Below are 18,230 nucleotides of genomic sequence, written 5' to 3' on the forward strand. Positions count from 1 at the left end.
TGTATGGTCCAAACTTTCCACCAACATAAAATGTTTCTTTAGCAAATACACCAAAACCAGCATTGGGAATAAGACTTTTTTTTATTTCTAATCCATTAGGAAGTTGAATTGCTTGTCTTTTTGCTTCATTTAAATCTTCAGCCTCTTCTTATGGTTAACATATAAACATATTATATATATATATATATATATATATATATATATATATATATATATATATATATATATATATATATATATATATATATATACATATATATATATATATAATTTATATATAGAAAAATATATATATATAATTATATATATATAAATATATATATATATATATATAATTATATATATAAGTATTTATATATATGTTACAGGGGACAAGTGGGGCTTTGGCCAAAGGCACCAGGTTTTGATAGGGCGCCAGCCATCAGAATGTTAGGATCTTAAAAAGTCATTAAATAGTTATTTTATATCATTATCAGGAAAATTTTTATATTATTATCATGTTCAAATCATAGATCGACTCATCGACCTACTAAATATCTCTAAATTTTTTGCGGCAAAATTTCCAATTATTTGCTTTTATGCCTTAAAGTATGCGGACGCATATTTTTTTTAAACAAGAATGATTACCATCAGAAATTTGTCTTTGTAAAAATTATTAATGTGTATGGTTGGTAGAAAAAATTCCACTCATAAATTATACCAATTATGTGCAAATTATTTATGCGAAAACATTGATTTGGTAAAAAGAATTATGTTGCTTAGTTTAATCCTTTTTTAGAGGATACTATCTTTTTTAGAGTATTTATCTTTTAATATACATGAACAGTTCATAAGTATAACAGCAGATAATTTTATACAACAAATGGTTGTATAAAATTTTCTGCCATTACAATACAAAAAAACTAAATTTTTTTCCATAAGTATTAACTCTACTTCTGATATTAGCCATGTAGATTAACTGTATTCATTTTTTGCTATGTTCAAAAGAATGGCTGTCATGTAGAAAGAATTTTAGGGTTTTTACCCAACTCTGATAATATATCTAAAGAATCAGCAGATGCTATATTTTTAGTTTTAGAATTGCATAGATTAGATATTTTAGTGTTTCTACAAATATATAGGAAATACCTCAGAACAATTTAATTAAAACCGAAAACATATCACTTAAAAAACTTAATGGACAATCTTGAAACAATTATAATGGCCACATTATGGGGTGATATACTAGAAAGATTCAACAAAACTAGTAAACATTTGCAGTCAGTTAAGATTGATTTAAAAACATTTGCAAGTTTATGCAAACCATAAATTCTATATATATTAGATCTGAGTAGTATGTTTAAAATCAGACTTGGACAGGAATGGCATGCGATTAAGCAATATTGCTGACCACACAAATGATTTTATTTTTTGACAACTTGACCATGACTGTTAAGATATTTAGATGATTTTTAGAAATGCGCTGAAAAAAGAAACGCTAGCTAAAATTAAATTAGGAAGAAAATTTAAAAAAATTAGGAAAACAAGCAAACAATTCCTTAAGAAAAAGAAAATGTAAAAGCACTAAAATAAAACTCAAAAAACTCAAACTCGAAGCAAATTACTTTTTGTTTTTAATCACGTTTAAAATAAATTACTTTAAAACTTTTAAGCGTTTTATCAAATTACTTCTAATGATTGTTTAATGAATGAACAAATTTTAATTAAATTGTTAAAAAGTGTTATATATATCATTTTTAAACTGCGTCAACATTTATTTTTTCAAAAAAATTGCACAAAAAAAAAATCTGTTTAAAAAAATACTAGTCTATTTAAAATAGTAGTTTTGAATCATGCTTTGATTAGTTAGTCTAGTTAAAAAAAAAAGTTTTAAACAACACTTTGTAAAAATAGAAACAAAAAAAATAAAGCAATTAAATCATTCCATTGCAACGGAAGATTTAATTCAACTTATAATTTAAATTAACTTAAAAAATTATCTTTTGAAAGATTTTTAGAAAGACATGGAAAAATAGTTTCAAACGTTTAAATTAATCATTTAAAATACATGCCAGCATAAAAAATATTTAAATATAACATTTGTTAATTTACACAAAATGTGTTTATTTTAGACTATCACTATATTAATTTTTTATTTTATTTAAAACCTTCGCGTAAAATAAAAACTTTAAAAAAAAATCAATGAAACGATCAATTAAAGTTATTTATAACCTAACAGTTTTTTTTATAGCAAACAAATTGTTAAAACATCAAAACCGCTGTGGTCAAATTGTAAAGGAAAAAAATTATAAGCGTGGTCAGTTATGATCACACACCATTCCTGTCCAAGCCTGTGATATCTATAAAGAGAGAGACCAATCAATAAATTGGGACACATAACATATAAAAAAATACACAAAAGAAAAAAAAATCAACTGCAGATGAAAATATAAGGAGAAATAAATTTTGAAATTTGAGACTTTTTAAGGACTAATACATATTATGCTATTATTGATAAACTAAATTGTGAAATAGAAAGAAAAAAATTGTGCTATGATGAAACCAATAAAAAACTTTAACTTTTTCACTTCAAATAATAAAACTATCACTATTAGAAGTTTAAAAAAAAGCAGAAATACTTCAAAACAAATATAGAAAATAATCTTTCAACTTCATTTGATAATGATTGTGTACAATTAAGAAGTTATTTAATTAGTTTAACTGAAAACATAAGACCTAAAACTAAAATAGATATTTGTAAAATGATCAGAACTGATAAAACTCAAGAACTATATAACTATTCTTAATGCTATGTCTACTATTAGTAGATATAGCATTAAGGATATATCTATGCTGCTCAATGTTCAATAGTTCAGGCAAAAGATTATTTTCAGCATTAAAGAGGAGTAACCGTATTTGAGGTTGGGAATGACTGGTGATTGTCTTAATAGGTTAGTAACTCTATCTATTGAATCTGCACTTACCATAGATATGAACTTTAATAACATTATAAATACATTTGCAAAATAAAAATCACATAGAAAATTATATTTAGTTTTTTAATGTTAAGTGAGTTGAACTTAATATATATGTTTGTGTTGAAAATGTTTTTTTTTTTTTAATAATCACTCCATATTAAAGTATACAGTTAATTGTAAAAGAGGGCGCTTAAAGGATTAGTGCTCCAGTGCGTCAAAAATATAAATACGTCTCTGTATTTATATATTAATATATACATGCATATATATATATATATATATATATATATATATATATATATATATATATATATATATATATATATATATATATATATATATATATATATATATATATATACCATATAACATTTTAAAGTTATGTTATACTTCAATCGGTTACAATTGTTACATCTTAATTAGTTAGCCTTTCAACTATAACAATTCAAACCAACTACAACAAATTTAACCATCAACTACAACAACTTATTGGAGTTTTCGCATGAGAAGACAGGACTCCAGCTCAGCAAGTGGCGTTCAACGAAACTAGAGCTAGACTTAAAAAGAAAAACAAAGAACTGAAAGATGCTGGGATTCTCGACAAACCATTTCGGAATGTCATCCACAAAAGAACCAGTCAAATATGCTGTATCAATGTCACAAAGTCAAATAAGCAAAAGAGATATATATTCGTCTCAACAACAACAGCTCTCAACAAATATCAACAAAGCAATACAGCAGCTACAACAAGCACCACTCAAGAGAACTCTTCTGCCTGAAAAAACACACAAATAACACCCAGCATTCCTGTAATAAATAAAAATAATCTGTCTCCTGTAAATCTCCGCTTTTGGGCCAACAATCCATGCCCATTAAATAAAAATAAACGCAACGAAGCTATAGCCCGATTATACAACTTGGACATTAAAAAAACACGACACATTTTATTCTTTACCAAAACTTGGTACAATAGAACGAGTGACACGGTTATAGTTGACTATCAAATTCATCGAAGAGATAGAGACGGAAAGTGGCGTGGCCATTTATATACAAGAAGAAATAACTACACTAGAAACCAATTTTGCACAACTAAACTCAGACTCCATTAAACAAATGTGGAGCATTATTAAGCTTGGCAACAACTCAATTCTTCTCGGATGTATATATCAATCACACGACCTAAATGACAAATATCTCAAGAACTGTATAGCTTCGAAAGCTGCCGCTTAAAGGTTAGAGTGAGATTTCATTCTAATCTATAGTGACTTTAATTTTAGCAACACATTTTATGAGTATATTGAGATTGGCTGTGTGGCGACAACAGCACTCATGCTAAATGAACAACCAGGAGACATGAGATTTTAAGTTTGCTTAAACGAATGCCTATTCACACAATTGAACACCTTTAAAGCATATCGTAACAACAGATGTTCAGAGTCTAACAGTACTCTCGACCTAGTAATTACAGACAAACCAGATCTCTTGATAGAAATAAAAGAGGAAGAAGAAACAAAACCAACTCAAAATATGTATTCAACTCTATAGAAACAACTGATGGAACAATTTCAACAAATCTTCAAATGATTTGCACAACCCTGAACAATTATTTCCAATCAGTATTTGTCAACGAGCCAGACGGACCTGTGCCAGAATTAGAACCCCGAACTGACAAAAAATGTATATTAGACAAGAATATCTTTTCAATTATAAATCTATGTCTCTCTATGATAAATCTAAATCTCTCGGTGTTGATAACATTTACCCTCGTGTACTCACTTCGCAGAAGCTTTCACATTGCCCGCAGCGTTAATTTTTAAGAAATCCTTCTCAACCAGCAATGTACCAGACCTGTGGAGGAAATCCAACATCATGCCCCTTTTTAAGATAGGAAGCAAACTAAAAGCATTGAATTATAGATCAGTTTCTCTCACATCCATACCATGTAAAATATTTGAGAGCATATTACATGAAAAAATAATGCTACACTGTAACTTAAATGGTTTAATAAGCATAGTACAACACAGATTTGTTCAAAGAAAAAGCTGGTTGACTAATCTCTTCGAAACTTGCAACTTCCTCACAGAAGCCGCACACAAAAAGTATCCAGTCGATGTGATTTACACTGATTTTGCAAAAGCATTTGATAAAATTTCACACAATCGCTTGAATGCATATGACATCAACGAGAAAGTATTTATGTGGATAAATGCTTGGCTCATCAATAGGCAACAGTGTATTGTCATTGATACTCATTCAACTATAATATTCACATCAGATTGGAAAAAAGTCACAAGTAGCGTCTCTCAAGAAAGCGTCCTCTGCCCTCTCCGTTTTGTACTATTTATAGACAATCTGCCAGACAAAATTACAAGCCAGTTCAAGCTCTACGCAGATGATAGTAAATTTATGAACATCATAAGGTTGAATGAAGATATGCTAGCTTTACAATCAGACATTGATTAAGCCATAAAATGGTCACACAAATGCAAAACAATGCATGTCAGTCGAGGTAACAGAAAATTTAATCAAGTCTATTCAATGACAAACACAGAAGGTACTCGTCGAAACCTAAAGAAAACTGAAAATGAAAAAGACTTAGGTGTTCTGATATCAAATGACCTTAAAGTCTGTGCCCAAGTGGAGTCTGCAGTCTGAGTAGCCAAATACAAATTGGGCCTACTCAAAGAAGCATTCCGAAGCAGAAACATTAATCTCTGGCGAATGCTTTACATCACATACGTGCGCCCACACCTGGAATTCGCTATTCAAGCATGGTCTCCTCACCTAAAAAAATATGTCAATAGGCTTGAAAGAGTTCAGCGCAGAACAACAAAAGTTTTCTCAATCAAACATCTCTCATATGAGCAACGCTTAAATTTATTTAGAATGATAACACTGGAAGAGAGAAGAGCCAGAGGAGATCTTATTATTTATATATTTAAAATTGTAAATAAAATTGATGATGTTAATTTTTTTGTTCCTCAAAGGATCTCTAACAACGCATATAGCAGGAGAAGTCATAATAAACAACTACACAGACAAATTATTAACGATCGGGAAAAGCGACATCACTTTTTTACTAATTGTGTCACACCATCCTGGAATATGCTACGACAGGAAGCAATTGACATTCACATGGTCAACTTATTCAAAAGTTTCCTATCATGATGGACAACTTGTCTCGTCAACAATTTGCCTACACATTAGATAGTATAGAGATGCCTGGTGTTGCATCTATTCGCCAATATACTTTATAATTAATGATTGACTAATTTACAGTATTATTAAATTTTGTAAAAATATAAAAAATTATTCTTGATTGTAAATTTATTGATTCTAAATAAAATCAAATTCAAATTCATTACGCTATGTCTTGGTTGGTTATACTTTTAAAGGTAATAAGTACCTTAGATTGCTTAAGTATCATAAGTTATTTTAACTTTTAAATGTAAAATACAACTTTTAAAGCCTTAAAATTTATATTGACCATTAACAAGTCTCTTTTAAAAACTAACCCACAAACTTAAGCGTGGGTTAATTTTTTTTCAATTTTTTTTATTACAATAGTTTTGACAAACGTGTTATTGCTTTTTCAATAATCAAATACATAAATAATCAAATACATAAATAATCAAATACATAAATAATCAAATATATAAATAATATTGTTAACAAAACAATTTTATTAAATACTGTAACTTATGAGTTACGGTGTTTAACAATGTGTTTGTTGAGGCATTAGTAACTAAAAAATATCTTTTTTAAAACTACAAATTATCATTGTTCATTTTAATTGTAAAATAGATTTGTCTTAATAAGTTACCTTTTTTTTGTAACTAATTTGTCATGAAAAAAAAAAGTTTGAATTCGCAAAGTTACATCTAATTACTTTATGTAAACTTATAAAAGTGCAACTTTTAAAAAGTGTAAACTGAAACGTACTTTAATGTAAAAAAAAATCTATATTAACTACGCCTCATATCTAGATTTTGTTACGTTACATTACATTGTTCTTTTTGTCAATAATACAATCATAATACTTCACGAGTTTTTATAAACCCACAAGCAAAAATGTATATAAAATGTCAACCTTTCTTATGATAACCAACCATAATATATACAGTGATTAGCTTAAGCCAATCATGTGTATAGTTTGCACTTTCTGTGCGATATCTACACCCACTAATCTATCTTACTGATATGACTTCACTGTTTTACTAAGTCATGGTTATCTTTTACATCTCTTTCACTCTCAGGATGTTAGCCAGCCTGATGGCACCGCGTATAACGTGGCATTTCCAATTGGTTTAAATTTCCCAAAGGTTCTTAAGATCATGGTCAAAAAAAAAAAATTAAATCAGTCTCAGATTTTAAGTGTCGCACTAGACTAGTAAAAAACGCAATTAGTACGCGCGACAAGGAAATGAATGCATTTAATGAATTCAGAATTAAGATCGATTTTTTTAATGTGAAAAAACGTGTCGTAATTAACAAGCAAGATTATTCATTCAAAAGTTGAAAAAAAAATTTTTTTTTTTTTTAACTGACGTCATTCTCTGGTTAAGATTATTCAATATGTTTAATAAATTATTTGATTAATTTAATTTTAATATTCAAAAACTCTTTATTTACATTCTTGCTGTTTATCTTAAGTAGGAAAGTTACAAAGAAATTTGCATATTAATAAATATTATAATTTAAAATAAGTTAGCTACGTTTTTATAATAAAAGATTTATTAATAATTTTGGTAAAAAATTTATTGCTGGTAAAGTAAACCAAAAATAACAATACAAAAAATCAAAAATAAAGCTTGCAATGAGACGTATTATCTATATTATATATGCGTAAAACATAAAAAAAGATAATTATATGATATTATAATATTAATTATTAACCAATATTTATAATAATTACAAAAATTATTTTTCTTTTAATTTACAAAAACAAAAATTACGTAGATATTTAATGTATATTTGTAAATTAAAAAAAAACAAAAAAACAAAAAAAAATCAGTTTTTGTATTTAAAATATATTTTTTTTACTAAAATACCTAATTTACTAGATATTAAAATATGCCGATTAAATTTAGTTGCTGCCCTCATGCGGTGAAAGAATCTCGATCTGCCCTTTAAATGCCTTTGTTACTTACTCGGTGTAGTTAAGGCAATTTAAAAATACTATAACGTCTGTATGATATTTTGTTGACTAAGAAATATTTTCGTTAAATAATCAGGTCTGTGTATTATGAAAAGACAAAAAAAATTAAAATGATAAATTTTGCGGTATCATAAAATATAAATGTTTAGAGCGAAAAAACCTAGACCGTAGATTCTTTTTTTTTTTTTTAAAAAAGAAATCTTCTTAAAATCCCAATTGCTTTTCCAAAGTTGAATAAGATTTTAAATAAATACGTTTTTTAGGTAAAATAAACATCATATTTCAAGAAATGATCTGTTCTGTTCGTTTATTGGTGTTTTTTCTTAATTATAAGCTCTTTTTTGGTCGGAATTCTAGTATTTTATGTAAAAATTGATAGAAATTTTGTATTTTGACAACTACATAAAGCTAATATACGTCAGAATCGATTAGAACTAGGATCTATAGTAAATTAAGTTACTTTTTTAAAAGATTTTAACTAAATTCATGTTAACGCCAATGAGCGAAAGTGATCTAAAGACTCCAAAATGGTGTTTTTTAAACTCACTATTAAGGGTAGTAAAAAGGTTCAGAAAATTATATAAAAAAGAGAAAAGTTTCTTCAAATAATAAAAAAACCTAAAGCGTAAAAAATTATAACATCTAAAGCTTTTGTTTGAACATAATACGCTTATAAAATCATGTAATTCAAATAAAAGAATTCGAATAACTTGTAAATCGCCTTAACTACGCCGAGTATTTAAATTAAAGTAGCATTAAATTTGACGGAAATCGGCGAGCAAACCAAGTTTTTCAATTAAAAGTTATAAAAACTTCGAAAACTTTCATTTAGCTTTCATTTAAAAGCTATCGATTTAAATAATTTTTTTAACTTTTAAATTTATCTAATGATAAAAATTATAATATACAATATGATAAACAATAATACGATTACCTATGTAAAAGAGTTAAAAAAATTTTTTAAGTATTTTAAAAGTTTTAGTTTTAAAATACTAAAGTATTTTAAAACTTAAATATTCATTATCTTTCCATAAAATTAGGATTGCCAAACATCTGGATTTTACGGAAATTACAATTTTACAGACTTTACAAACCTGTAATAATTTTTTTTACTGTTTTCCTTCGTAAAAGCCGTAATATTCTGGCAATCCTACGTATAACGTTTAGTGTTTTGTATCGACTGTCATCATTTAAAAAGTTGTTTTAGCAATTTGAAAAGTTACAAGAGGATCTTGAAAATCGTCGAAAATATTTGTTAAAAATTAAATACTATTTAGCTTTTTTTTTTACATTTATAATTCAAAAATGAAAATAAAAATAAAAGAAGACAATATATTTAACTAATCGTTTAAACCTTTTAAAACTGGATTTAAAAGCGAAGTACGCAATTAAAATAGATCAAGGTTTAAATGAATAAATTTATCAATCCATTCATTAAAACTGCAAACAATTATCTTTTGTTCTTGTTTTCACTCTACAATATCAAACAAAGAAGAGAAGCGATTTAAAAATGAAAACTGAAGAAGATTGCTGAAAATGGAACAAGTTTAATAATTAGAATTAAATATTTACGAAATAGAAAAATATTCTTGAAAAATAAAATAGAAAAAAATTCCTATGAATATAAGCCAGCAAAAACAGAAAATTTATTTTTATTGAAACTTAATTGTATCTAAAAATCTACTTTTTTAAATGTCAGAATGTAATGATCGTTTTTTTTTTTTTTTGGCCGCACTTAAATTCCCAATTTCGCTAAAATGCTGTATGAATTTTTTCCTCGCTAACACCCTGACTCTATATATAGCTCATTCTATATATATATATATATATATATATATATATATATATATATATATATATATATATATATATATATATATATATATATATATATATATATATATATATAAATATATATATATATATATATATATATATATATATATATATATATATATATATATATATATATATATATATATATATATATATATATATATATATATATATATATATATATATAGCTCTCTCTCTCTCCATATAGATAAATGTACATATGAAAAAACAATTAAATAGAAAGATACCATAGGTTACAATGTTACATGTAATTAGGTCAAAATGTTATGTGTTGTTACATAACATTTTGCACGTAGCGTTATGTGACAGTGTTAATTATTGCTACATTACAATGTTACTTCTCAGTTACATAAAAATAACAGACATTTTGCATGTAACGTAACGAATCTTGTCTACGTTACAATACATAACACAACTTTAAAATATTATAGGGGTATATATAACAAAACACAACAACATTAAAATGTACCTTTTGTTTCACTGAATGAGTGCCTTTCCATATTTTAAAATGTTTATCAGTTATCTAAAAAAAAATTAATTCTTTGTTTTATTATCAAATATAGTTACACCACAATTACTTCACCAACAGAAACTGGTTAAACTGAAGAAATAGTTAAAACATTAGGACATGATTTAACAGGCATTAAAACTTTTTTTTTTAATTTTATATATATATTGATTATTAGAAAATTGCAGAAAAATATCAAAAATTTTATCAGCAAATTTATATCCTGCAAATTACTGAAACTAAATTAATTGAATTAGTTAAAGACTGAAAATTAACTTTTGACACATTTAAGTAAAACTACTGGTCAATGTTTAAAGGATCATTAAAAAAACAATGTAGTAAATATATATATATATATATATATATATATATATATATATATATATATATATATATATATATATATATATATATATACATATATATATATATATATATATATATATATATATATATATATATATATATATATATATATATATACATATATATATATATATATATATTGCCAGATTGGGTAAAATGGCCACATTTTGACCGATTTTGTTTTTAATAATTTGCTCAATGCAAGAGCTAAAACTTATAGATTTTATTCAATAATTATTCTTTCAAGGCATGTGAAAATCAGCTATAATGTATCTTTAAAACTTTAGCCACAACTTATTAATGAAAACCATTTTTGAAAAATCTAAAAATGGGATAATTTGGCCTTAACAAAAAAAACCTAACTTAAACAACAAAACATTGCAATAAATGTTTGAGAAATTAATAAAAGTTGCAAATCAAAAAACTAGATTATCAAATAAAATACAAAAAAAAAATAATACAAGCTTAAACTTGTGAACTTTATTTAATAATTAACTTTATTTAATTGCTCTGTCATTGCTCAATTTTAAGTCATGAGAAGCTCTTACTCAGCAGAAATAGCAGTTCAGCACAGTGTCCGCATCTATTTTTGGTCTTACCACATAGATGATTTCTAATAGTTGGTCTGGAAACTTTATCAAATAAATCAATAAGTAGCCATATTACCCCAATTTTTAAAATAGCCTACTTATCCCACTCACCTTAAGGTAAGTGCTTTGACCTTAAAAATGCACTTACTTAAGTAACTCATAGAGGTCTGGTTAAAAATTTGGCTCAATTGCCCCACAAGTATTTGCTTGGCAATAGTAGGCGTTTTTAAAATCTGAAAAGACATAAAAAATAACATGCAAAAAACATTTCACAAGAGTATTATTATTTTAATTTTTGTAACAGACATTAAAATATCAGGTTAACATTTGGCTATAAAAAATACGTTGAGTTGGACACTGCATCTTCAAATCTTTAGCATATTTTAGCAAAAAACTGATAAATATGCTTAACTGGCCGTATTACACCATCTGATGGTGTGTATATATATATATATATATATATATATATATATATATATATATATATATATATATATATATATATATTATATATATATATATATATATATATATATATATACATATATATATATATATATATACATATATATACATAAATATAAAAATATATATATATATATATATATATATATATATATATATATATATATATATATATATATATATATATATATACATACTTAACATTCTGTTCAGCAACAAAATTATATACATAAATATATGTTGGTAGTGGTGTAGTGGTAGAATGCAGTAGTAATGCGGTAGTGGTGTAGTGGTAAAGCTCTCACATTCTTTTTATGCACTTCTGAGAGGTACATATTTATAATGTGGTTTGTACAACAGCAAGCAATAAATAACATTTACTGTCCTTTTAAAAGTTTGAAGATTTTTTATCGCAGTATCTCTTTTTAATAGACTGCATTGCTTTAATAAATTTTTGTTCATAACATTTATGTTAAAATCAAAGATTTATTTAGCAAATCAGATTTAGTTAGCTAAAATCAGATTTTTCCTGTGCAAGGCAACACAACAGTTGCCTTGATCAGTCCAAATATCACTAAATAAAAATTGTTACTAAAAATAGGTATAAAAAAGGTAAATAAAAAGGTAGTGGGATGGTTTTTATTAATTTCTAATCACCATCCCACCTATCCTAAAATTATAGATTTCGTATTTTGTGTAGATTAAATAAAGGAATTATAAATCCCTAGAGTATCCCTATAGTAAAAAACCTATATTAAAAAACAACTTGAGGTCCGTTATATTCTTAAGAGACTGTCACCGTAAAATATTGAGTTGAGTTTCACATCAAACGTCATTAAGCAATCAAAAAACAATGGTATATTTAAACATTTTATTTTTAAACAAGTCTTATTTTTTGTATTTACCAATTTTTAAATAATTGAAAAAAAATCCGGTCAGAATATCTTCCAAAATGTTTCACTTTCATTTATAGACTTGCCGGCGCTTCACGATTATAGAATTATAGAATGCCGGCGCTTCACGATTCCTAAAAAATATTCATAAAAAAACAAATTAATTGGATGTTTTTGTTTACGTTGAAAAAAATAAAAACGAACTTAATTTTTTTCAAGTTTTTTGTTTTATTTTAAATAGTGTTAAATTTTGTTTTTAAAATAATATATATATATATATATATATATATATATATATATATATATATATATATATATATATATATATATATATAATAATTATTTTTTCTTGGGTTTTGTTTATATTCAAGTGCGTTAGTCTTTGTTTTATTCTAATCCACTTTATTTTACCCATTGTATATTTATTATATAGGGCCTTGAGCCTGTCAATAAATTTTGATTGATTGATTGATTGATACATGCGTAAAGTTATTAGTAAAAATATCAAACTGAAATATGGCTGCAATAAACAGCCTTAAAACGGCAAGAGACACGATTTTAATTGCATACTCAGAGGACATATTAGATGATTATGAATTCGCACTGCTCAATGAACTAAACTATTCAAGAAATATATATCCTTACTGGGACTACAATAAGTTTAACCTATCGTTGTTGGATGATGCACAGTGTTGGACCGATCTACGTTTTCGTAAAATTGACCACATTTGCTAAATATTTTCAGGTTACCTGATGTAATAAAATGCTCCCAAGGAACAATCTGTAGAGGAATAGAAGCCTTATGCATTATGCTTAAAAGATTAGCATTTCCATGTCGCTATACTGATATGGCAAATACGTTTAGAAGGAACCCTACAGAAATTTGTCTGATATTTAACAAAGTAGTTGATCATGTTTACAATTTGCATAGTCATAAACTATTACTTTGGGATCAACCAATGTTACAGTCAAACAAACTTCGAGAGTTTGCTGATTATATTTATCGAAAAGGGGCACCCCTTAATAACTGTTTTGGTTTTATCGATGGAACTGTTCGTAGAATTGCTAGGCCTAAAACAAATCAAAGAATTGTCTATAATGGTCATAAGAGAATCCATGCACTGAAATTTCAAAGTGTTGTAGTTTTCAATGGCATGATAGCAAACTTAGCTGGTCCTTTTGAGGGTAAAAAACATGATAGTACTATGCTATACGAATCTGGTTTATTGCCACAGTTGCAGGAGTTTGCGTGGCATGATGGGAGTCCTTTATGCTTATATGGCGATCCAGCCTATCCACTTCTAGTACACCTGCTAGCACCATACAGAAGTATGAATGTTACGCCAGACCAACTTGCATTAAACAAAGCTATGAGTCCACAGCGTGTTAATGTTGAGTGGGTATTTGGTTTAATGACAAATTATTTTAAATTCATAGATTTTAAACAAAAAGTCTCAAAAACTTGGCTTAAGTCCTATTGGAAAGGTATATATAGTTTGTTCATTGTTACAAAATGCACACACTTGTTTCTATGGGAACATTGTTTCAGATTATTTTGGTTTGGAAGCTCCCTCCCTACAAGAGTATTTTCAATAATTTAATTTCAAATCATATTAATACTTCCTAACTTATTAATAGTATTGCCTGTTGTAAATCTTATAGATAGTTATTGATAGTCTTGTTTAACTTTCATGATTCTTTAAAATATACAAATAAAGTAACAAAAATAATTATTTATTCCAAAAAGAAAACGCAAACAATAGTTTTGCTTAACAAAAATATAGAGTTTATTAAAAATAAAAACTAATTTCTTTTTTCTAATAACATTTTAAATATTTCTGTTTGTTGAGCTAACATATGATTAAACATATTTTGAATATTATTTTGTTGTTGCTGGGCAAGAACTCTTGCTTCAGCTCTTTCTTCTCGCTCAATGGGCCTATTTTCCTTATCTACTTTTATTTTTTCACGCAAAAATGTCAATGTATCACTTGATGATCTGCGAGAAGGTTTTGGAGACTTGTCTTCAATATCAAGGGCTTTTTGCTTCCTTTTTTCCCCAAAACGCTCCATAGCAGTATTTCTTATATCTAAAGCTTTCATACGATCTTTATCTACTGCATTTTTTCTTTCTTTAGATTTTTCGTCTTTCTGAGCATCTGTGTCATCACTGATTTCACTTAATTCTTCAACCAAAATATCATATTCAGTTATTTCTTCTCCGCCTTCACCAGTAAGTTTTTTTTCTTTGTTCGCCTGAACACGATGCTTTTTTATATTAATCGATAATCGATCTCGTACTCCTCTGCTTGTAACACAGAAACCATTTTTGTTTAATGAGTCAGAAACCAGCTGCCACAGCTGCCCACGTTCTTTACTTCCAGGCTTTTGTATTAAAACACCTAAAGCTGCCACTTCTCTCATCATCATTAGATCTTTTTCAATATTCCACTGCATACATGTTCTAAATTAAAACAGTTAGTTAATGTTAATGCTAATTCATGTCAAATCCTGATCATAAATTGATTGATAAATTTTGATAAACATTGATATTTTCATATTGTATTTGTATCAAATGTAGTTTATAAAGTTTATATATTTATAATTGATATATAATTTATATATATATATATATATATATATATATATATATATATATATATATATATATATATATATATATATATATATATATATATATCCAATAATTTGAATTTTGAAGTTGTTTGAAGCATTTTTAAACTCTGTTTTTTCCCACAAGACAATGACCATTCACAAGGTTGTATCCATGCTTGTTACAATAAAGTTTGGATTTGAGACAACTCAAAAATTGATGAAGGATCCTTTAATCCAAGAAGTTTCAAACTTCTTTTTGCTGTATAGCAATAGAAGATTTCCACTTTAGGGAAGTGTAAAGATGGAGGACACTTTGGCCCATTTCTTGGATCCCCAAGCAAAAGGAGCAATGACAGAAAGACTAGACCGTTTTGACCTTGCAAGGAACATATGTTATATGTATATATGTGTATATATATATATATGTGTATATATATATATATACACATATATACATATAACTTATGAAATTATATATCAAATATAAATATGTAATTTATATAAACTATATTTGGTACAAATACAATATGTAAATATCAAGCTATTTGATATTTATTCAAATATAATAATATATTGCATGCGATATATAATTATATTTGCATAAAATATCATCATAATTTTATTACATCAATGTAAAAATATATTACCAAGTAAATTAGCAATATCTCTCAAAATGTTGTGACATGCTTAAATTTCAAAACATTTCTAATAAATTTAAAGGTTGAAAAATCTTACAAAACAACAATTTACCTTTTTTGGTTTGAAATTGATAAAGAATATGCAGTATGTGAATTTAATTTCGAAATTAAATGTGAAATTAATAAAGAAGATATAATTTCTGAATTTGAACTCGATGAATTACATGTAATATCCATTTTTAATGAGCCGTTTATTAGAACGCGTATAAGAGAACGCGACTTCAAAAAATCAAAACGTTAAAAATTATTCTGCACCAGTCTTATTTTGGGATTTCCCAAACACTTTTAACGTTCCTGTCTTGTTTTCTAAATCAGCCAATTAGCATCGCGACGTCCTTTCCCAAACCACTTAATGACATAATCCTTTGGATCGAAATGCGTAATTGGTGGACCTACTGATGAAATGAACTCGACACAGTTTTTATTAATAAAGAGTTTCGCAAGGAAGATAAGATTATATTCAAAGTAGAAAAAAAACGCTCACATTCAGCTGTTGTAACAATCAAGGTATTTATAGCAGTTCTCAGAGGCTGAAGATCATTAGGGGTTTTATTACAGTCACCAGTGGAAATGTATTCACGAAACCCTTGGACTGCCGTAATTTCACAAATATTTAAAGTTTTTGCTAATTGTCTAATATCGTTATCTCCAAAGCATGGATCTTGGTCTGCAAACCATTGTGGCTTATCAAAAATTTGTAAATTTTTTATTAAATTATCGTATTTTTCTTTGTTTGAATTATTTTCTTTGTCTTGTAAAGATTTATGCGAAGCTCTAGTTTTAAACATTCTAGAATCAAGATTTTCACTTAGTTTACTAAAAAATTCATTTTGATTAATTTTAGAAACTTTTCGGATCTGTAGTTTGACGCCTTTAAATTCAAACTTTTCTACTGCAAGCTGCGTTTGCGAATAATATTCACCTGAATTATTTCTCATTGATTGAAATATATGGTATTTTAAGGTGATAAGCCGATGTGCATCAGGTAAAGCAGTTTGCCTATCTTGTAATTTTTTAGAAAGATGTTCTAGTTCTATTAAAGCATCTACCATTAGTCCCATGTTGAGTATGAAATTGATATCACATAATTTATTTTTAAGACCTGGATATTGGGCTCTATCTCCTCCATTACGCCTTAAATCCAATGAAGATTTATGAATGTGTTTATACAATGCTGCATAATTATTCCAAACAGCCATCACAGATCGAGCGCTAGACGACACCCATCTAGTGCCTAGAATTCGTCCAATGGAATTTAGTTTTACACTTAAAGCCATAGCAACAGTTTCCAGTTCTTTTTTGTTTTCAGGAGATGCACTGTAAATGGAATATAATTTATCAAAAAAGCTTTTCATGTGACAAATTGGTAAGATATCGCGCACAACATCATTTACTGCTAAATCTAATCGGTGATTGCTACAATGCCATAAAATCAAATTAGGAAACTGATTCAAAAGTAACTGGGCCACGCCTGCCTTTTTGCCAAGCATATTAGAAGCACATGCAAAAGACGCCCAATTACGTAACAAAAAATTGTTGTCAAAACCAAAATCGTGTAAAGCACATATAAAAGAGTTTGCAATAGACGAGGCTTCTGTATTTGTTAATTCGATAAGATCAAAATAAATACTATTGACAATATTTATTTCTGGAATTTTCACTCTCAAGCAGATTGACAGAGCAGACTTTTTGCTCATCGTGGTAGATTCGTCTATCATAAACCCTACTTTATTATCGTTATAAAGAATATATTTTACAAGCTTAGTGCGCATTTCATTTGAAATGTGATAAACAATATCAGCGCATGCGTGATCAGATTGTAAAATTCGTCCCATGTCTAAACCATTTTCTACCTGTAATAATATTAGTTCTTTCAAATCAGAAAATGGACGATTCATTTTTGCAATATGATAAACAGTGCGAAATATGCGGTAGGTAGTTTTGTGCTGATTGATCTGCATTTTTGAACTAAACATCTCTATGGTGTTTTTTTTGGACTGAGAAATAATTTTATAAGTTCTTTTGTGTGCAACTGATAGTTTATGGCTTGAAAGCTTTTTCCTCATTGATTGCTGTTTTTTTCTTTTGTTTCGCCATACTCCTTAACGTTGCACTCGCTAGC

At 27.1% G+C, this 18,230-nt stretch overlaps 3 protein-coding genes across 6 annotated transcripts in view; all 3 read right to left on the bottom strand.

Moving 5' to 3' along the window:
- Positions 1 to 12,830, bottom strand: part of LOC136089249 (zinc finger protein OZF-like) — a 20,171-nt gene extending 7,341 nt beyond the window's left edge. The window contains exons 1-3 of one of the 4 annotated variants that reach the window (XM_065815082.1): positions 12,807 to 12,830; positions 10,442 to 10,495; positions 1 to 144 (exon numbers count right to left, since the gene is read on the bottom strand). The exon at positions 1 to 144 is cut by the window's left edge and continues 62 nt beyond it. In XM_065815082.1, the coding sequence (XP_065671154.1) occupies positions 1 to 144; positions 10,442 to 10,472 (175 nt within the window). In that variant the 5' untranslated portion in view covers positions 10,473 to 10,495; positions 12,807 to 12,830. Of the gene's footprint in view, positions 148 to 10,441; positions 10,496 to 11,584; positions 11,686 to 12,806 lie in introns of those variants that run through there. The other 3 variants (XM_065815080.1, XM_065815081.1, XM_065815079.1) reach the window with 3 other exon arrangements.
- A 1,682-nt stretch (positions 12,831 to 14,512) lies between these two features.
- LOC136089479 (uncharacterized) lies at positions 14,513 to 16,324 on the bottom strand. The gene is made up of 2 exons (XM_065815499.1): positions 16,161 to 16,324; positions 14,513 to 15,258 (listed from the first exon to the last, which is right to left on the bottom strand). Exons 1-2 carry the CDS (start codon positions 16,283 to 16,285, stop codon positions 14,598 to 14,600), a joined length of 786 nt encoding a protein of 261 aa, XP_065671571.1. The 5' UTR covers positions 16,286 to 16,324; the 3' UTR covers positions 14,513 to 14,597.
- A 176-nt stretch (positions 16,325 to 16,500) lies between these two features.
- Positions 16,501 to 18,006, bottom strand: LOC136089824 (E3 SUMO-protein ligase KIAA1586-like). Its single transcript, XM_065815913.1, has one exon. It carries the CDS (start codon positions 18,004 to 18,006, stop codon positions 16,501 to 16,503), a length of 1,506 nt encoding a protein of 501 aa, XP_065671985.1.
- Positions 18,007 to 18,230: the final 224 nt, after the last annotated feature.

The sequence above is a fragment of the Hydra vulgaris genome, chromosome 13 (genome assembly GCF_038396675.1).
Source record: "Hydra vulgaris chromosome 13, alternate assembly HydraT2T_AEP".
NCBI classification, from domain to species: Eukaryota; Metazoa; Cnidaria; class Hydrozoa; order Anthoathecata; family Hydridae; genus Hydra; species Hydra vulgaris.